At 42.6% G+C, this 22,531-nt stretch overlaps 1 protein-coding gene across 3 annotated transcripts in view; it reads left to right on the plus strand.

Annotated features, from left to right (window-relative positions):
- Window positions 1-2,435, plus strand: part of hacl1 (2-hydroxyacyl-CoA lyase 1) — a 158,469-nt gene extending 156,034 nt beyond the window's left edge. For all 3 annotated transcript variants that reach the window (XM_078538562.1, XM_078538560.1, XM_078538561.1), the window contains one exon: window positions 1,776-2,435. In XM_078538562.1, the coding sequence (XP_078394688.1) occupies window positions 1,776-1,808 (33 nt within the window). In that variant the 3' untranslated portion in view covers window positions 1,809-2,435. The remainder of the gene's footprint in view (window positions 1-1,775) is intronic.
- The last annotated feature ends 20,096 nt before the right edge of the window (window positions 2,436-22,531 follow it).

Below are 22,531 nucleotides of genomic sequence, written 5' to 3' on the forward strand. Positions count from 1 at the left end.
GCAAGATTTTCCCTTTTGAAATGCATGCTGGGTTTTTATTATTATATTTCTAATTTTAAATGTTCTTCTGTCCTTTAGTAAGTTTTCCATTATTTGTCCTACCACCCGATGTTAAGCTGACTGGTCTATAATTCATTGGATGTTTTCTGTCCCCCTTCTTAAATACTGGAGCTACATTAGCTATCCATTAATCCTCTGGCATGACACCTTTTTTCTAGAAAATTATTAGATATGAGGATTAATGCTTCTGCTATCTAATGTCAGAAATTGTGGAGTCAGGGGACAAGTAGCAGAATGGATTGCTAACTGCCTTCAAGACAGAAAGCAGGGGGTGGAAGCAAAGGGTGGTTATTCAGAGTGGCAGAATGTGGGAAGTGGTGTTCCACAAGGATTAGTGCTGGGACCACTGCTGTTCACAATTTACATTAGCAATTTGGGAATTCAATCAAAAATACATTAAGTGCAATAGTCAACACTGAGGGGACTGCAACAAATTACAGAAGGGCATTAATAAACTTGAAGAATGGGCAAATATTTGGCAAATAAAGTTCAACATGGATAAATGTGAGGTGGTACATTTTGGTAGGAAGAATATTATGACTTGGAAGGTGCAAGTCTAGGTGGGATCGAAGTACAAATACATTAATCACTGAAAGTTGGCTGGTTGGCTAAGTTAGCTGGATGGCTGGTGTGGATCAGATTGGTACCAACCTCATGGGGTTTGATTCTTCTCAAGGAGAAGAAGGGAATTGAAAAGTAGCTAAGTTATGCTAAATCTCTATCAAACCTTGGTTAAACCACACTTAAGAGTACAGCGTACAATTTTGCCATATTATAAGAAAGGATATAGAGGCACTGGAGAGGGTGCATAAAAAATTTACAACTATATACCAGGAATGTGTGGGTATACACTTAAAGAAAGGATTGATAGGCTGAGTCTCTTCTCTCATGAAAAAAGAAGGCCGAGGGGTGACCTAATAGAGGTCTTCAAAATTCCGTAAGGTTTTCATAGAGTGGATGCGTAGAGAATATTTCCTCTTGTGGGGAAGGACATAACTAGAAGCCATCAGATAGTCACCAAGAAATCCAATAGGGAATTCAGAAGAAACCTCTTCATCCAAAGAGTGGTATGAAAGTGGAACTCACTACCACAGGGTGTGGTTGAAGCAAATAGTGTAGATGCATTTAAGGGAAAACTAAACAGGCATATGAGGGAGAATAGATGGTTATAATGGTAGATTTAGATGAGAAAAGATTGGGGGGTGGGGGGCTCGAGTGGAGCAAAAATGCCAGCATGGACTGTTGGGCTGAATGGCCTGTTTCTAGCCATATGTCCTATGTGGTGCTATTACTAGAAGTTACAGTTTGTTGAAGCAATCGGTCAATGTGTGGGCCCTGTGCATTGTACAAACAATGTGTTCGTTCAGGTTCCTTCTTATGTTTTTTGGTGAAAGTGTTGAATGGGGGGAGGAGAAGTTATTGTTTTTGCTCTTTCGAGTATTATTTAATTTCTTCTGTGTGCACATGTGCATGTGAGGGAAAGACCACTGCACTTCCAATTTTTCTCTTAGATCTAATTATTGGAAATCACGTTCAATTGCCAAGATATTTGAATATGAGTGGTAACAACACTTTTCTTTCGCAAATCTGTTAAATATTTACCAGGATGAAATCATCGTTATATTGAGAGATATATTGATAGCATTACTTGATCTTTTAGGGCAAGTAGCCGAATAATCTTTTATCACTTTCGACTTTATGTTGTTTGCTTTTAGGATTTCACTTGGCTGACTCGTTCCAATATGTGAAATGAATAATCGGCAAAACCAAAGCAAAGTAAACCAGGCTGAGCTAACTGGAATACTTGCAGGCTCTCACTAACACAATTAAATAGAATTTTGTAAAAAGAATCTAATTCATAGTTTTGGCGAGATTGGATACTTGTATTCTAAGTCATTTTTGAGTTTACTGTTGATTGCAAATTAGCTAAACTAGAGTTTGACCACTGAAGTAAATTAACTTTTTAATACTGCTAAGAGTATGATCTAAAATGCTCCTAAAGCAATCGAGTTGGCTATAATCTTTTGTCTTGCCAAAAAAACAGAAAGTTTAGTAAACTGGACAGTGGAGCTTATTCCAGGGTCAATGATCAGTATATGAACAATGAGTAAGTAGCACAGATAATACTAGTCTACTGTTGAATCATTTAAATAACTGTAAATTACCACTATCACTGCCATAACTACAACCAGAATGATCATGTACAATATCTATAGAGATTACCTGTACCTACCAGTGTAATGATTTTTGTATTTTTTTCTCTTAACCTCTATTATAAAATGAAAGATAAGCCTCTGTTTACATAATATCCCAGCATAATTTAGTTGGGAAATTGTATTTAATTGAAATAAAAACATAAATGATTTTAAGTACCATTTAATTGTGCCGAAATGAGTTTCTTGGTCATTAAATTTTAAGTGTTTATTGTATAATTATTTATTTTAAGTATTGTCATGCACTTTGAGAAATTGAATACAATTGCAATGAACTTTTATTAACCTCTTCAACTGAAGAAAGCGGTCATAGATTCTTAATTTTTTTCAAAGCGACATTGCCTACAGCTAGCTTCAAGTGTTTATGCAACTCACAAATGGAAGCCATCAATCAAAACTGGGTCTCCTTTGTGTATGCATATCATAATTTGTTGGATCACTCATATGAAAACTAACATTAAGCACGTTGCAAATGTAAAACTTAAGAAATTTAATGCAGGTGTATGTTTCTCTCTATTTAGGGAATATATTTTTAGATTTTGTTTTAAAAATCGTGTATTTGAAGAGGACTCTTCGTGTTTACAGTTGTTAACTTGGGCCCTTTGATTGAATTAAAAATATGATTATTGATGGTTAAGCATGAGTAACAGGGCTGTAATTTACTCTGGAATGATGGTAGGTTTTTGCATGACTTCACGTCTCAAGAATATTTTAACATCAGTAGAGTTAAAATGACATTGATCAAACCATGTGAAAGCCTGTTGTACAATCATATGAGAATGTAAGAAGATTATTTTGGTATCCTAAAATTGAATTAAGAGTGTCACTTGTAAGTATATAGAGCAACGGGTAAGTAATATTAAAGTTTAAGATAGCTTCTTTCTTGCTTTCTGCTGATCTTTGTTCTTTGTGCAAATAATGCTGGATAGGGGAAGGGAGACAGAAATTATACCTGACACAGACTTGAGACTTCAGAGCTGAAATTTTCTTATTTTTATCTATTAATAGAATTATTTATTTCTGATGACCTTTTGAGTCAATTTGCTAAAACCTTTATTTCAATTTTCTTACTTCTGTGAAATAAATTTGGCGAATCTTGAAGCCTATGTTTTTCAGATGATAAAATTGAGAAAAGTCTTTTGCATACCAGTGCACTATTACAAGCCAGTATATGATTGATATTTAGAAACTCTGTATATGAGTGTTAGCATGATGCAACTGGGAAGAGTTCACACCAGAGTTGGTAGATTGCTCGCCATTGTTTTTTAATGCGCAATTTGTACATTCATGCATCAATGCATTTGGTACTACAGTTCTAAAACAACATTTATTTGGTAAAGATCTTCTGTATTTCCTTTATATATAAAAAAATCACATGAAAAGAAGAAATCAATACAGAAAATCTGATATTAAAGCACAAAGTTCTGAAAATGTCCAGTAGCAAATCAAAGATATATAATTTTTACGCTGATCTTGCACAGTGCTGAGATATTAAAGCCCATTAACAAACAAGCAAACTTTCTGCAGTTTACTCTCAATGTGGCTCCCTCATTCCAGCAGCAAAATCATAAACCTTTGAAAAATCAAATGTATGATTCTGCCATTCAAGTGGATCCAGATTTAGCAGTGAAAAATTGGCAACCAACTCCCTGAATCCAGTCTCCTGAAATCTGAACAAAGCAAGTGACAGTTAAAAGCCGCTGTCGGTCAATATTTCACGTGAGATTGTTCATGAGAACTGATGAAAGGTCCCATATCCTATCATAAAGACTGCATGTTTTTACCTCTGTCATATCAACTGTCTCTATTCTTCACTGTCCATCTGCTGCTGAAACACTCATCCATGCTTCTGTCACCTCCAGATTTGGCTATTCCATCCACCATTCTCTAAACTTTAGCATACATAAATTCTGCTATCTATTCTCTGCACCAAGATCCTATCCCCATTCCCCCTTCACTTCAGTGCCCATTGACCTAAAATGGCTTGTGATTTCCTAACACTTCCAATCAGTGGTGCAGTGCTGCCGGAGTGCATGGGAGCGCCGCTCCAGCACCACCTATTTAAAGCAGACTTGTCCAACTCAAGTTGGACTGATATTTGAAAAATGCTGTAAAGCTGCTCATCCAGTCACAGGCCGGTTCTTCCCTGCATTTGCTGCTGATAGGCCCACTAGTGAGAAAATGCAGAGAGAAACCAGCCTCTGATTGGACGAGCAGCAAAAAGTGGGAAGGTAAGTTGAAGGTAAGTTCCAGGGCCCGGAGCGTGGGGTAGTTGGAGCAGGGGGGCCCATGTGAGGCAGCCGGAGTTGGAGGGCTGGTGGCGCGAGGCAGCCTGAGCGGGGCCCGCCAGCATCTGAGTAAGTGAGTAACTGGAGACTGTGTGAGAGAAAGAGCGTGAGGGAGTGGGGAGATAGAGAGTGTGACGGAGTGGGAGGAAGTAGGCATGAAGAGGGTGGGGGAGATTGAGGATGGGAGGGTGGGGGGAGAGAGATTGTGAGGAGAGAGATTGTGAGGGGGTGGGGCAGAGTGAGTGTGAGGGGTACAGGGGGTGGGGGGAGAGAGAGAAAGCGATTTGCATTAATTCCTTGGTTGTGATTGCCTGAGGATGTGAAGAACGGTATAGCGTTTGTATTACTTACTGGCAGCTTTACGTGGAATTTTCAGCACAGAAACAGGCCATTTGGCCCACTCCATCTATGTTGGTGTTCCACGCAAGACTCCTCCCACCCTTCTTGATCACACTATCAGGGTAACCTTGGGCTTCTTTCTTCCTCATGTGTTTATCAACTTCCTTGAATGTGTCTATACTAGAATGATAGAATAGTTACAGCACAGAAGGCCATTCAGCGCACTGTCTTTGTATCAGTTCTCTGCATCAGCAACTCAGCTAGTCCCACTCCTCAACCTTTTCCCTGTAGCCCTGCAAAATCTTTTCTCTTCAGATAATTATCCAGTTCCCTTTTGAAAACCGCAGTTGAATCTGTCTCCACCACAGGCTCAGGCAGTGCATTCCAGATCCAAACCATGTGCTGCATAAAGAAGTTTCTCCTCATGTCGCCTCTGGTTCTTTTGTTAATCACCTTAGGATTCTTGATCTTCTGCCGATGGGAACAGTTTCTTCTGATTTACTCTATCCAAATCCTTCATGATTTTGAATATGTCTAACAAATCCCCTCTCAACCTTCTCTTCTCCAAGGAGAACAGCTCCTGCGTCACCATCTATCATCTTAACTGAAGTCTCTCATCCTCGGAACCATTCTCGCAAATCTTTTCTGCACCCTTTCTAAAACCTTCACATCCTCTCATTGACGCTGAACCAGTATTGAATGAAGGTTCATAACTTACTTGCTTTTGTACTCTATACCCCTATTTATAAAACCCAGGATTCAGTATAATTTATGAATTGCTTTCTCAACCTGCCCCACCACCTTCAATGATTTATGCATATATACACCCAGGTCCCTCTGCTTCTGCATTTAGAAGTGTGCCCTTTATTTTCTGTTACCTCTCCTCATTCTCCTGACCAAAATGTACCACTTCACACTGCTCTACATTAAATTTCATCTGCCCATTCCACCAGCCTGACTATATCCTCTTGAAGTCTATCGCTATCCTTCTCACAGTTCACAACACTTCCAAGTTTTGCATCATCTTCAGATTTTGAAATTGTGACCTGTACACCCAGGTCTAGGTTGCAAATATGAATCAGCTAAAGCAGTGACCTCGCTATTTACCATCCCCCAGTCAGAAGTAAGTAAAGTTTCATGTAATTCATGTTTTTTAAATAGGTTTGAGTTAAATAATTGGACTGTTGCATAATGAAATTTTAGCTACACTAAAGACTAATGATTCAAAATACCACATGGTTCGAAATAAAATGCCCAGCGGCGCTAATATTTTTCACTTAAAAAACATAGTTTTACTAATTCTGTTTCTGTTTTTGTTTTGGATTTCCAGCAACCGCAGTAGTTTTTTTGTTTTTAGTTTTACTGACATTTGGGGACTCAAATGATCAATGCATAGGAAACAACGTAATAGTAGAATTAAAAATGTTATGGCCAACACATTTTCTTAGAGCTCCTGCACCTCAAAATTTGGCACTACACCCCTGCTTCCAACATAAAATTCTTGGCCGCTAGGTTGTGATGTTTCCCAAAGGGAAATTCACTCAAAATCGGCAAAACCAACACAAAGGATTGTGGAATTTCAAATGTAAGTCATGTCCAGGGCAAATCGACTTTCTGCGGCCTTTGGCTTTAAGTTTAAAAACATTCCACTAGAAGCTGGCCCCACCCAAAAACTGATCCCAGACTGAATTATTTGGCATTGCAAGTTTTTGTAAATGGTTTCCATTTACGGACCTTCTAGGAGGTTCTTCAAATTAAACTGGCTATTTTTATGTGCAAGGACATTGAAAGGCATGTTTTAAAAGCTTTTAAGCATTTTTGTTTTTAATTTTGCTAAGAAACAGACAACTGTACATTAATCTAACTAGTACATAGTCCTGTGTGGTTTTTCAGATGTCATTTTCAATTATTTAAAATCTTACTACTCTCAACACATGTTCAGCTCCATTAATTGATCTTCGCCAAGTTACTACTCTTAAATATACCATACCAGGCTATGTGGCATATGCCCCAAGGCTCCATGTCCTGTCTAGTTCTATTCATGTATTTGCTACTCCAGGCCAACATTATTTGTAAATATGCATAGCAATAACAGCTTCCTCAGTCCAACAACTGTAATATAGAGCGGAATTCAAACATGGCAGCTGGATCCACTTAATCATGATAGAGGCTGCGCTTCAGTCTCCCAGCGTAGGGAAACCTCCTGTCATTAAGCTGGAGGCGGGAAAGGGCTGATATGGGAAACACACCCGCTTGTGGTGGGATATCAGTTAGGCTCATTAATTAGCCAATTGACACCAATTATCCCTGAGCACATCGAAATTTAGTGGTGGCTCAGGCATCAAGTGAGAGTTGCAAGGTTTTCCCTTGCCTCCCAAAGGCCACCCTGTCAGGTTTGCCAGCGGCTTACTGGGGTTGGGAAGGGAGGGTGGTCCTTTATTGTCAGGTATTCTGCCCAATCTAGGGACCCAGCAATGGGAAGAGGGGGGGCTACTGAAAGCCACACCCTGCCCTTGCCTTTATTATGATCCCAGCTGATGTTACTACTGGACAAACCAAATCCCATGGTAGAATCCGGCTTGATAGATCCTAACTTTCATTTTTTGTTTAGAAATGTAGAGGGCAGCGACTGAACAGAGTCACAGGAGTCAGCTGATGAACTTTAACAAAAGAACAAAACATTTGTTAAACAAGAAAAGATGAACTATATTACAAATACTCCTTCACCCACAACTATACTTTTACAGATATATACAGATTTGTAAGGATAACCCAAGTTACAAAACCTATCTTACAGTCCAATGTTCACAGTAAGTACGCAGCCCATGTAAACCAATAGGCGACCTGTGGTCAGATGCAGCACACTTTGAAACCAAGTGACAGATGCCATCCCAAACAATGCTATGAAGCTCTCATCAACTCCCCCCAGATGCCTGTCACACTGTAAGCCAACCAGTCTCACTGAACTCCATCTTTCACATGAGGGTTTCCAATCTCTACTCTCGAAGAACCCACTTTGGAACCTTCTCCCAAATGACGTTTTCTCTCTGATGCCTTTCACAAGGGTCTATCTCCAAGGTTTCAAACTCCCCTCCTGATGTTCCTTTCTCCTGTATCACCACGTGCATTCAAGCTTTGCCTTCCACACACTCTCTCAGATACTCAGCCATGCCAACAGAACACCATTGCTTCACATGTCCATAGTAAGGAGTCACCAGCCTTTGGCTGTCTCCTCGAATCTTCTGACTTCTCACAAGCCTATTTTACTTTAAGTCTACATCCTTGAATCTTCTGACTTCTCGCAAGCCTATTTTACTTTAAGTCTACATCCTGCAGTTTTATCCCTTTATGCTTGGAGCCTTCTTCTCTGCTCATTACTTCTACTTCTACTGAACAGGATCTTCTTCCCGATTCCTGTCCTCGTCCTTTGGCTTAACTTAAAGGGCTTCTTGGAACCTTTCTCTTTTCCCTTTAGGACCTGCTCCCTGCAGATTTCTCTCCCATTAGACTGCTGACAACTTGGTATCTCCCTTGAGATCCAGAACTCACTCGACATTCACTGTTGCTTTAACTTTAGAGCAACTCATCTAAGATTCTTTGGCTTATTTTCCTCAGCAACCTGCTAGCATGTCCAGCTAGAGAGAGACTTAAACTGCTTTTGTCACCTTAGAACATAATGACCTATTGAACTTAAACTGCTTTTCTGTTTATCTCTGTCTCTCTGTGCGGGCCTCCTGTTGCTAGGCAATAGCCCAGTTTTTCTACTTCAAGAGTCGTAAAACCTCATTAAAAATGCATGTATACCAACAAACCCACGGACTTGCAGGCATCAGTCTTTAAAGTGAAACTAGACCTATATTTCACCCTGTAAATCCACAAATAAAACATACATTACAAGATTACTTAAACTTAAAGCTAAAACTTAAACTTAAAACTATAGCTAACACTCACAAATACAAATATAGTTACTAACACCTCTGACCCACCTATGACTCCCTACCCTCACCCTCTATCTACCCCCACCCTCTATCCCTCCCTCACTCACCTGAAGCCAGGGATCCAATGTCAAAACCTGGTGAAGGTCTCAGAGTTTACCAGCAGCAGGCAGCGCTCCCGGTGACACTGCTGGCCAATGAAGAGCTGCCAGCCTGTGCTAGCCTGGCAGCTATTGGCAGCCAGTTTTTCCACCTAAATCCCGGGAATTTTTTTTATTATTCATTCATGCGATTCATGGGCTTCGCTGGCTGGGCCAGCATTTATTGCCCATCCCTAATTGTCCTTGAGAAGGTGGTGGTGAGCTGTTTTCTTGAACCACTGCAGCCCATGTGATGTAGGTACACCCACAGTGCTGTTAGGGAGGGAGTTCCAGGATTTTGACCCAGCGACAGTGAAGGAACGGCCACATATTTCCAAGTCAGGATGGTGAGAGGCTTGGAGAGGAACTTCCAGCTGGTGGTGTTCCCATCTATCTGCTGACCTCTAGATGGTAGCGGTCGTGGGTTAGGCAGGTGCTGTCTAAGGAGGTTTGGTGAGTTCCTTGGTGAGAATACCCATGCTGACCAGTTAGGTGCCTGACAGGCACTTAATTTGGCAGGGCCCACATCGGCGACATTAAATCCAGTGCATAGAGTGCAACAATGTGAATGAGTCAGAACACGGTAGCTCAGCCTCAGCAAGATCAAAGTCATTTTGTTCATCTTCAGCAATAAAAACTGCAAGCCCTAGGTGCCAGTTCCATTCCAATTCACATCTACTTGCTCAGGTTGAGCTTAGTATACACTGCAGCATTTCTGGCCTGCTTGACCCTAAACTGAGTTTCAAGCTCTATATTTAGTCTATCAGCCAGACAGCATACTTTTTGCCTTGTTACTTCACCTGCTTACATTACAACCTCCACCAACTACTGCCAAAAGCCTTATCAGTATCTTTGTCACTCCTTGGCTTACAATCTCTGACACTTACCCCTCAATTTGTATCATAGAATGTTGCCGTGTGTGAACAGTAGATTCAGTCTTTAGAGTGCGAAACTGCGTTTATCTCCATTTGAGCTGCCCAGTCTAATCCCACGGTCTTGCTGGCCCTCTTCTTCAGCAACTGCCTGATTCTTTTTTTAAAACAAATTATGGATTCTGCTCCAACAATCTTTTATGGTGCAGAAGTTCACTCGTCAACCACCCTTGGTGTAAATTACCATGGCTTAAAATTCTCCCTGTGAACTTAGATTTCCACCTTCTCTACTGGCCAGTGAAATTAAAACATCACTCCACAAAGCCCAAACAAACAAAGAACTCAACAGCTCCTAACCCACTCCCTCAGCATCTTCTTCCTGACTCCATTGATGCATCCACTCCACCAATGCATCAACGCCAAAGTTTTCATCCCTGTTTTTTTAATCCTTCTTTACATAGGTAAATAGGAGTGATATAATCAGTGTGCCAGCCCCATATTCCATCAGTGGAAGTGTCCATATTATTGCAGATTGGTCTGATGATGTCAGGTTGCTGATCCATGTCATCACGCCGAATTTTTTGTCAGAGTGGGGAAGGGGTCAGAGCGCCAAATTTGACAACATGAAATCCAGGCCAATGGCTTTGGTCTTCACAGGCATTTAATTGGAGGAAATTTCTGCTCATCCAGCACTGGATGTTGGATAAGCAGTCTGATAATTTAACAACAGTGGTGGAGACAAAGGTGGTGGTGATAAGGTAGAGTTGGGTGTTGTTTTTGAACCTGTGAAAACTGAGGCTCTATTTTCAGATGATGTTGCTGAGGGGCAGTGTGTAAATGAGAAATTGGAATGGGGTGGGGGCAAGTTTATATACTTGGGAACACCACAGGTAATGGTACATGAGTCAGTGATTCTCTGGCTACAATTAGATTGATAAGATTGGAACCTGGATAATGCAGTCCCACCCAACTGGATGACAGTAGTGAGACACTGGAGGTGGGTGGTGTGGTCAACCATGTCATTGGTGGAGGGCAGGCTGAGAAAGATGAGAAGAGATAGTTTACCTTTGTCACAGTCACATAGGATGTCTTTTGTAACTTTGATAAGAGCTGTTTCAGTACTGAGGCAGGGTGGAAACGTAATTGGAGGGTTTGAAATATGAAGTTCCAGGAAAGATAGGCACGGATTTAGGAAGCAACAACACGTTCAAGGACTTTGAAAGACAAACGGAGTTGGAGATGGGAAGGAAGTTTGGAAGGGTGGTGGGGCCAAGGATTGATCTTTTGAGGATAGGCGTGATGATGGCACATTTGAAGGAGAGAGGGACCAAACAGAGAGAGGGACGCAAAAGGAAGTGGAGCTGGGACAGGTTGTGAGAAGAGTGTGATAGAAAGATGTGATCAAAGATGGGCCTGTCCTGTGATTGATACGATGGGTGTGCTAAAGTCACAGGAGGTGGAAAGGTAAAGAGTGTGAAAATAATGGTGCATTTCTTCATAATTTGACCCGATGATGAGAATGTTTGTCTGAGCCAGAAACAATTCCCTAGTTCCACCAGGTAAGATTGTATAGCTCTACAACAGTTAACAATTTAAGGTACAAAATAATTCAATATTCAGCTGGGGGCAAAAAAAATCATATGGTTTTTGTCTTTGGTTTGGAGTATGATTGACAATACAGTACAGGAAAAAGGAAATTAATTTTCAGTAACAAAAATCAATCAAAATGAGCATTAGAATGGTTCATTAGCCGTGGATTAGGTTCTGCTGAGATTCTTATTACATGACCTAACAATTAACTAGCATACTCCTTTATTGTTGAAGTCATTTTGTTTTTGTTTTTATTGTTTTGGAGAAAATTGTATTTTTTTTTTATTACAAATGCAATTTAAGCAATGTTATTAAATAAGTGTTGTTCAAGAGAACATGTTACTGTCCAGCTCATAATGTGGAGCATTGAGTCAGTTTACACAGGAGAATTGAGAGGGAGATTTGGCAGCTTTGATTTACGAGTGATATTGCAACACTCAACATGCCAGTGTTAAATTATCAGAACCACTCGAAAAGCTGTGAATTGTTGTTTGTTGTCCATGAAGGCCAAAATGGGAAGATTGATGTCAAGCCACTGTATAAACATATTGTGTATGCACTTGTATCAGAGGAAATCTATGGCTTATTAAAATGTAAGCCTCTGCATTAATATGGATAGTTCAATAATTCAAAGAACTATTAAGTCTTCATTATGGAACACATGGATCTCAAAATTGAAGACTACTATCCAGTTCTCTGTGCCTGGTTCAGAGGCCTTAATCTTTCTTTCAAGTATCACCTCCTCTAGCAATCTAACTCATCTTCCATACCAGTATTAATATCATCGCTTATGTTGCCCCTTTGTATGAAACTGCCAATGGGAACTTGTGTTTAAATGCCCACAATCAGTCAAAGAATAAATGATGTATAGAGGGTAATAGTTCGATTATTCAATTTTTTTTCTCTTTTTCTTCCCTTTTCCAAAGGTTTAGGCTCCTTTCTGGGATATGATTCCACAGGCACCATTTCAGCTTTGATATCTCACACAAGTAGTCATTCTTCATTTTTAAGCATAGCATATCAGGCAATTTGAGGCATCACAGTTGGAAAACAGTTCTGGCCCAGCCTAATGTCCTTAAATTAATTCCAGAAAATTCACAAGGAGTTTGTAGACAAGAATTGGAATCCTGCCTAATTAAATAATTCCTAGCCAGGTTCCTGACCACCCCCCCCCCCCCCCCCCACCTTATCACCATCCAGCTAAGATGAACTAACTCCGTTTGACCTAGCAATGAAACACAGCATCTTCATATCTGGGCAGATCAGCTGCTCATTGTATTAACTAGCTAAGCAATCTGAATATTATTGTTTTTAACAATTTTAGTACCTACATACAGCATTTTCTTTTTGTATTAAGTAGTATATAATTAGTGTGAAGACTGAAGTTTTAAAAAGCTTGGTTACAATTCTATGGAAGAGTTTTAACTATGTAGGATATTTTAATGATATGCAGATAACAGGGTAAGGGAATACAGTTGACCTGGTAAAATAATCTAATTATAAAGTCATCAAGTTATCAGAATAGCTTTGTATGGAAGCGCTGGAGGACTGGTGTGGTGCATAAATCTGATGAGCAGTCTCTTAAGGACATGGTAGAAGACATTGTAGCAGGATGGGGGTTGGGTGATGTTGTCTCCCATCTTAGATAACAAAACAAATAGGCAGTGCTCTCACTGTTGCTATTCAATAGCCATTTGTGGTAAGTTTCTTGTGCAGACAGGACATGGCAGTGTTGCTATATGATCAATTAATCTGCTAAACCAACCTATTTCCATCTTAACCTCCCTTTGCTATCGCCTTGGACTCCATTCTTGTGAAATCTTATTGTTTTAACATTTGGAAGTAAAAGTTCCTTCGAAGGCTACTTTTAACAAATTTGTTAATGAGTTTGGGTGAAATTTCTATGTATTTTACTTGAAAATCATTGGCATATTTAAAATAAAGCAGCTTTGTTAAAATAATGAGCTGATGAACGTCACCCAAGCGTGATAACCAATTTGTTAGGAAAAGCTCACAAAGGAATTTTTGTGCCCTGGTGATACAGTGCATAATGTTGGATAACATTTCTCTTGCTTATTGGAGCTGTATCCGCTAATCCTTTGTTCACAGATGTCAGTTACTACCTGTACAGTGTGAACTTTTGTTTCTCTCTTTCTTGTGCAACTGAATCTATTTATATTTTAAAATATATGCCAATCATGGTGCAGCTAAAATAATTATACAATAGGCTTCACCTTAAAAATTGTAAATTTGTACGTACATCAACTCTTTCCTCTTGTCCTCCCAAACTGCAAAAGTGGTGTCCCTCTGTTTGTACCCTTACTATCAGAAAGAAGACTCAGTACGCTTTCTCCTACTAGAAAACCTTATTACCCCGAGCCTAAAAATTACAGAACTTTTTGGGCTTGGTAGCAAAGCCGCCAAATCATGCAATGATAGGGAATGTGCCACACAGGTAACAAGCAGGCCACCCACAAGCCACATTCCCTTTAAAGATGCACACATACATGGCCACTATCAATCTTAAGGAGACCACGCAATTCAACAAGAAGACCGTGCCGAGCGAACAGATTTCAGAGAGAACATTGCTTGCTATTACCCGTTTTTTGGGCACCATGAGGCTCCTTAAGTTTCCATAATGGCGCTGTGTCAACATGCATGCTTCTGCCGCAAAGTGTGCTGGACACCACACTGGTATGCAGAGCAGGCAGATGATGACATCATGCTGATTTGACACCAGTGCTTCCATTTTGGAGCTTCACACTCCAACCTACACCCTTTCGTAAGCTTCCACAGCTGAACATTAGTAAAATGGTATAAAGACCTACCCCACAACAGCATCATTTAAAGGGATTATCAACTACTTACAGGTTAGTTGCATTATTATTGCTCCTGGCTGTCGAAGCATTCTACACATTTTGCATGTTTTTCCATACTTGTTAGATGTTTCAGTAATGAAATACATGGAATTGTCTGACTGATGCTGCAGTACTTTATTTTGATGGTTACCAAACTAGTGTACACAAACCAGATAAAAGCAAAACACTGCGGATGCTGGAAATTCGAAACAAAAACAAAAATACCTGGAAAAACTCAGCAGGTCTGACAGCATCTGCGGAGAGGAATACAGTTAACATTTCGAGTCCGTATGTCTCTTCCCCAGAACTAAGGAAAAATAGATAAGAGGTGAAATATAAGCTGGTTTAAGGGGGGGGTGGGACAATTTTGGTGGTGGCATCATGCTAGAGTTGGCGGAAATGGCGGAGGATGATCCTTTGAATGCGGAGGCTGGTGGGGTGATAGGTGAGGACAAGGGGGACCCTATCATGTTTCTGGGAGGGAGGAGAAGGCGTGAGGGTGGATGCGCGGGAGATGGGCCGGACACGGTTGAGGGCCCTGTCAACGACCGTGGGTGGAAAACCTTGGTTAAGGAAGAAGGAGGACATGTCAGAGGAACTGTTTTTGAAGGTAGCATCATCAGAACAGATGCGACGGAGGCGAAGGAACTGAGAGAATGGGATGGAGTCCTTACAGGAAGCGGGGTGTGAGGAGCTGTAGTCGAGGTAGCTGTGGGAGTCGGTAGGCTTGTAATGGATATTGGTGGACAGTCTATCACCAGAAATTGAGACAGAGAGGTCAAGGAAGGGAAGGGAAGTATCAGAGATGGACCATGTGAAAATGATGGAGGGGTGGAGATTGGAAGCAAAATTAATAAATTTTTCCAGGTACCGATGAGAGCATGAAGCAGCACCGAAGTAATCATCGATGTACCGGAGAAAGAGTTGTGGGAGGGGGCCGGAGTAGGACTGGAACAAGGAATGTTCCACATCTTCTCTTCACCCCCCCGGCGGCTTTCCGTAGGGATCATTCCCTCCAGGACACCCTGGTCCACTCCTCCATCACCCCCTACTCCTCAACCCCCACCTATGGCACCTCCCCATGCCCACGCAGAAGATGGAACACCTGCCCCTTCACTTCCTCTCTCCTCACCGTCCAAGGGCCCAAACACTCCTTTCAAGTGAAGCAGCATTTCACTTGCATTTCCCCTAACTTAGTCTACTGCATTCGTTGCTCCCAATGCGGTCTCCTCTACATTGGAGAGACCAAACGTAAACTGGGCGACCGCTTTGCAGAACACCTGCGGTCTGCCCGCAAGAAAGACCCAAACCTCCCTGTCGCTTGCCATTTTAACACTCCAAACTGCTCTCTTGCCCACATGTCTGTCCTTGGCTTGCTGCATTGTTGCAGTGAAGCCCAACGCAAACTGGAGGAACAGCACCTCATCTTCCAACTAGGCACTTTACAGCCTTCCGGACTGAATATTGAATTCAACAACTTTAGATCTTGAACTCCCTCCCCCATCCCCACCCCCTTTCCATTTCTTCCCCCTCCCTTTTGTTTTTTCCAATAATTTATATTGATTTTTCCTTTCCCACCTATTTCCATTACTTTTAAATCTGTAATGCCCCGTCAGTCTTTCCACCCCACCCCCACTAGAGCTGTACCTTGAGTGTCCTGCCATCACTCTTAATTAGCACATTCTCTTAGATAATATCACCACCTTTAACACATCTTTGTTCCTTTGTCTGTGACATCTTTTGATTATTTGCTCCTATCACTGCTTGCTTGTCCCTACTACCACCCACCCCCCCCACAACTTCTCTCCCCCCACCTTAAACCAGCTTATATTTCACCCCTCTCCTAACTTTACTCAGTTCTGCTGAAGGGTCAAGAGGACTCGAAATGTCAACTCTTTTCTTCTCCGCCGATGCTGCCAAACCTGTTGAGTTCTTCCAGGTAATTCTGTTTTTGTTTTGGGTTTCCAGCATCCGCAGTAGTTTTTTGTTTTTAACATACAAGTTCAACAGGTAATAGGGAAAGCAAATGGAATGTTGGCCTTTATTTCAAAAGGAATGGAATATAAAAATAGGGAAGTCTTGTTAAAACTATACAAGGCACTAGTTAGACCACATCTCGAATACTGTAGAACAGTTTTGGTCCCCTTATCTAAGGAAATATATACTGACATTGGAGGTAGTCCAGAGAAGGTTCATTAGGTTGATTCTGGGCATGGAGGGATTTTCTTATGAGGAGAGGTTAAGTACGTTGGGCCTGTACTCGTTGGAGTTTAGAAGCATGAGAGGCGACCATATTGAAACATGTAAGATTCTTAGGAGGCTTGACAGGGTAGATGCTGAGAGGTTGTTTCCCCCTGTGGGAGAGTCTAGAACCAGACGGCATAATCTCAGAGTAAGGGGGGGCACCCATTTAAGACAGAGATGATGAGGAATTTCTTCTCTCAGAGGGTAGTCAATCTGTGGAATTCTTTACCGCAGAGGCTGTAGAGGCTGGGTCATTAAGTATATTCAAGGCTGAGATAGACAGATTTTTAATCAGTAAAGGAATCAAGGGTTATGGGCAAAAGGCAAGAAAATGGAATTGAGGATTATCAGATCAGCCATGATCTCATTGAATGGCAGAGCAGACTCAATGGGCCAAATGGCCTACTTCTGCTCCTATGTCTTATGGTGTGAGATCATTAACCTTCTTTCATCACTGCATCCAAGACCATGGGACTATACTCATGGTATTGACCTCCACAGGTATCTGGCCCCATTGCCTTCTTGCAATGTACCTCCTGGGCCTCCGGCCCTCCTAGAGGACACAGAACAGCTCTTCTCCTTTCCACCTCCTTCACCAAGACCTCCAGTGCAGCAGCTAAAAAACAGGAGCTGTGTTTTTCCATGGTCAACCATTAATCTCTCTTTCCCAGATTAAATAATGTTGCAGAACAAATCCTAGCACCTGCTTTGGAGCCACAATGTACCTCCCCATTAGGAGGTGCAGGCTAATTTTAAGTAGTAGCTGTCTTAAAGAAGTATAAGTTACTTACAATAATGAGTCTCCTGTTGATGTGTGCAGCTAATGAATAATATGGGACATGCTAGCTGCATGCAGACTTCATTATAATTAGCAGGCAGCATGAAATTGGCCTGCTGCCTGTGTTACAATCTCTGTAGAGACTGTTTAACGTTTAAAGAGAAATTTGAACACCCAGCTATTAACTGAAAGAATCATGCCACTTCTAAACAAAAACATATATATATAATATATATATAAAATATATTAAAATTAGAATATGAGAGAAAGCTAGCTAGAAATATACAGACGGATAGTAAGAGTTTCTATAGATGTTTAAAAAAGAAAAGAGTTAACAAAGTGAGCATTTGTCCTATAGAAAGTGAGTCCGGGGAACTAATAATGGAAAATAAGGAGATGGCTGATTAACTGATCAGGTATTTTGCATCGGTCTTCCTTATAGAGGATACAAGTAACTTGCCAGAAATAGCTGTAAATCAGGAATTGGAAGGGATGGAGGAACTCAAGAAAATTACAATCACCAGGGAAGTGGTACTTAGCAAACTGTTGGAGCTTCGGACTGACTGATCCCTGGGCCTAATGGACTTCATCCTAGGGTCTTAAAAGAAGTGGCTAGTAAGATAGTTGATGTGTTGGTTTTAATTTTCCAAAATTCCCTGCATTTGAGGCAGGTGTCATGAGATTGAAAATAGAAAATTTAACTCCTTTAATCAAAAAGGGTGCAAGACAGAAAGCAGGAAACTAAAGGCTAGTTAGCTTAAAACCTGTCATAGGGAATATGTTAGAAGCTAATATTAAAGATTCTATAACAGGGCACTTAGATAAATTCGAGGCAATCAGGCAGTCGCCTGGTTTTGTGAAAGGGAAATCATGTTTAACCAATTTATTGGAGTTCTTTTAAGGACTCACATGTGCTGTGGATAAGTACATCCAGTGGATGTACTGTAATTAGATTTCCAGAAGGCATTTGATAAGGTGCCGCATCAAAGGTTATTGTGGATAACAAAAGCTCATGGTGTAGGGGGTAACTTATTGGCACAGATGGAAGATTGGCTAGCTAACAGGAAACTGAGGGTAAGCATAAATGGGTCTTTTTCTGGTTGGCGGGATGTGCCAGGTGGTGTGCCACAGGGATCAGTGCTGGGCTCTTAACTTTTCACATTTATATAAATGACTTGGATAAAGGGATTGAAGGCATTGTTGCTAAATTTGCTGATGATACAAAAATAGATAGGAAAGTAAGTTGTGAAGAGGGCATAAGGAGGCTACAAGGAGACATGGATAGGTGAAGTGAGTGGGCAAAGATTTGGCAAATGGAGTATTATGTGGGAAAATGTGAAATTTCCATTTTGGCAGGAAGAATCAAAAAGAAACATAGGTTAGAATTTTATGCCTTGCGGGCAGGCACGCGCCCCACCCGAACGGACGTGAAATAGCGCAAGATGACGTCGGGCGAGTGTCCCAATGTCATCACGCACGCGAGCAACATTCAGGTTGGCGGGCGCACCCGGGTGTCAGAACCGCACCTGCCAACAATTATAAGGACATTAAAAAGACAATTGTTTGTGATTTTATGTTGCCTGTGCGATTTTGCACTCATCGCACAGGCAAAATGGGCAGCCCACTTTTAACAAAACCTCATCCGAGGGTGGGATAAAAAGGGTCAGCAGCATTGCCAGTGTGAGTAGTGAGGAGTTTAGGAGATAGTTTGCTGCTGGTTGCTTATTTGAACTTGACAGCTTCATCTCTGCTCTTAGCTTCAGTCTTAGCATTTCTAGGCTTCATTTCAGGACTCATTAGTGTCTCCAAGGCCCCCGGAAGATTCAGACTGTGTGGACCCTTCCAACTATCAGACAGCCTTCCATTTCCCTGGTAATGGGGATTGTGGTCTCCGCTGGGGGCACCTCCTCTGAGGTGGAAGAGTGGAGCTGAAGGGAAAGGAGGCCAGGTGTCCCAATGCAGCTTCCAGGGGAGGGACCTATGGGAGTAGAGGCACAGGCACAAGGGGCGCAGGGCCAACAGGGAGTCCAAGGCGGAAGGGGCCACAGAAGATGCCACTATCCTGCTGCCAGGGTTTACAGGCAGCGATGCAGCTACCTCAATATGACCGAGGTGCAATGCCAAAGGAGGCGCCGCCTCTCCAGGGATTCTGTGACCTCCACTTGTCAGATGATGAGGCCTGAGATTACTTCCAACTGTATGGGTGGACACCCCATGCCAATGGATCTGAAGGTCACAGTGGCCCTCAACTTCTATGCCTCCGGCTCTTTCTAGGGCTCAGTGGGGGATCTTTGTGGAGTGTCCTAATCAGTTGTCCACAGTTGCAACAAGCTGGTGACAGAAGCTCTGTTCAGGTGGGTAATGACTTTCATTCATTTCTGTATAGAGGAGGCCAGCCAGGCACAATGAGCCAGAGGCTTTGCAGTGATTGCTGGCTTCCCCCGCATCCAGGGTGCAGTAGACTGCACACATGTGGCCATCAAGGCACCAGCGGGTCAGCCGGGTGCCTTCATCAACAGGAAGGGCTTCCACTCCATGAACGTGCAGATAGTGTGTGATCGCAGGATGCAGATTTTGCAAGTCTGTGCAAGGTACCCTGGAAGCTCCCAGGAAGCTTACATCCTCAGACACTCACAGGTGCCGAGGCTGTTCACTGCTCCAGCGTGACTGGATGGATGGCTGTTGGGTGACAAGGACTATCCGTTGAAAAGTGGCTTATGTTGCCTCTCCGCCACCCAAGAACAGAGGCAGAGGAGCATTATAATCGGAGTCATGTCTCCACAAGGGCGGTGATAGAGAGAACCATAGGTCTTCTGAAGAATCACTTCCAATGCCTGGGCCATTCAGGGGGTGCTCTACAATTCCCCCAGAGTGGGTGTCACTGATAGTGGTTGCATGCTGTGCTCCCCACTGGCACTGGTAAGGGGGAACCCACTGGAGGAAGAGGATCTTGAGGCAACTCCATAGGACTCAGAGGATGAATCCAGTGGTGAGTCAAAAGAGGAGCCCAGTGAAGAGAACGCTGAGGACATGGAGGCAGACCTCTGGATCCTTCAGGGGCACCAGGGACACCTGGACAGCTAGGCTGCCAAAGATCTGCTTCCACCTCATGCCAAGGGTGCTGCCTCCATCTTGGATGTTTGAAATGACTCTTTCCTTTGAACCCAAAGGCCACTCAGCACCTGTGCAATAAAGTTTAGAGCCACTCACAGCCAGCATGAGATACTGGCATGCCCTGCACCTGCAAAACAAGTGAAGCATACTCAAGCCATTAAGACAAAAGCAAAATTTATATCATGTTGACAATCACATCAAATGATCATAACTATATATGGTGTTAATGACCACACCAGTAAACATATTAACAAAACATGCTGGAACAGAAGATCACTCTTGTGCTCATGGTGCCTTAAACTTACATTCGCGAGTGCTGCATCTTGTTCCTCCCCTACTGCATCCCCACCTCTCTGGCAGCAACATTGGAGGCAGCCTGCTGACTGTGCTGTCCTGTTGACCCTGATGACCTTGACATTCGTCCTCTGGCCAGTGGAGCCTGTGCTGGCCCTGCCTGGGAGAGAGCGGCCAGTTCCACAGCTGGCATCTCCCCAGTCATCACAGCCTCGTCAGATGCCACGGTCACTGGCAGAGGGGCGGAGGAGCTGCTGCTGTCATCCAGAGCGCCCTGAGAAGAGCCCGCAGAGACAACAAGCAGGTCGTGTGTCAATATGAGGTCGCTCTGGACCTCCCTGCTTGCCATTGATGGATGGGCACCGAGCTGGGATACTGGATGCCTCATGCAGCATGGCCCTGGTCTCCAGCAGCCCTCTGACTGCCAGCGCCATGAGCACTCTCTGCCTCCGCCTGCTCCTCAAGCGGGAGTGAAGTGCCCTCATTGCTGTGCACCGACATTCTAGCTGACGATCTAATGCCCATCGAAGTGCTGGTATCTGCACCAGTGCCTGGTTCAGAGAGGGGTGTGACGCAGGTGCATTTAAAGCCCCATGGTCCGCTGGCATCAAGGGTAGCCCTTCGGGGTTCTGCGTTCGAGTGCAAGCTGGCGAACCTAAGGGAGAACAACAACAATGTCATTCATTTAAGTCATTACCCTGTCACTGTGCATGCCAGTGACAGGCAGGAGTGGACGGAAAATCCCGTTGTAAGCCTTGACAAACCATAGTGTTATGTTAGTAGGGCTTGCTTTGTTTAATTTACATATGAACATATGAATTAGGAGCAGGAGTAGGACACTCGGCCCTTCGAGCCTTCTCCATCATTCATTAAGATCTTGGCTGATCTGACTGTAACCTCCCACAGCGAGCAATCGCGTTTGTAACACGACCATGGCCAGAAGCGGATTTCACATCCGCTTCCACTGCTGCCGGCTTGGAACACATGCCAAGCGTGGAATTCAGGCCGTAATATCTAAATGGTGAGAAATTACAGAGCTCTGAGATTTAGAGGGATCTGGGTGTCCCAGTGAATGAATCACAAAAGGCTATTATGCAGTTACAGCAAGTAATTAGGAAAGCTAATAGAATGTTATTGTTTATTTCGAGGGGAATTGAATATAAAAGTAGGGAGGTTATGCTTCAGTTGTAGAGGAAGTGAAACCACATCTGGAATACTGTGCATAGTATTGGTCTCCTTATTGAAGGAAGGATGTAAATTCATGAGAAGCAGTTCAGAGAAGGTTTACTAAACTAATACAAGGAATGGGGAAATGTTGGACAGGTTAGGCTTGTATCCACTGGAGTTCAGAAGAGTAAGAGGTGACTTGACTGAAGCATATAAGATCCTGAGGGGTCTTGACAGGGTGGATGTGGAGAAGATGTTTCCTCTTGTGGGAGAATCTAGTACTAGGGGTCACTGTTTAAAAATATGGGTCACCCAATTAAGACAGAGATGAGGAGAAATTTTTTCTCTGAGGTTAGTGAGTCTTTAGAACTCCTTTTCTCAAAAGGCAATGGAAGCAGAATCTTTGAATATTTTCAAGGCAGATCTAGATAGATCCTTGATAAACAACGGGGTGAAAGATTACTGGGGGTATGTGGGAGGTTACAGTCAGATCAGCCATGATCTTATTGAATGATGGAGAAGGCTCGAAGGGCCGAGTGGCCTACTCCTGCTCCTAATTCATATGTTTGTATGTTCATATGTAAATTAAACAAAGCAAGCCCGACTAACATAACACTATGGTTTGTCAAGACTTACGGC

The sequence above is a fragment of the Cetorhinus maximus genome, chromosome 3 (genome assembly GCF_964194155.1).
Source record: "Cetorhinus maximus chromosome 3, sCetMax3.hap1.1, whole genome shotgun sequence".
NCBI classification, from domain to species: Eukaryota; Metazoa; Chordata; class Chondrichthyes; order Lamniformes; family Cetorhinidae; genus Cetorhinus; species Cetorhinus maximus.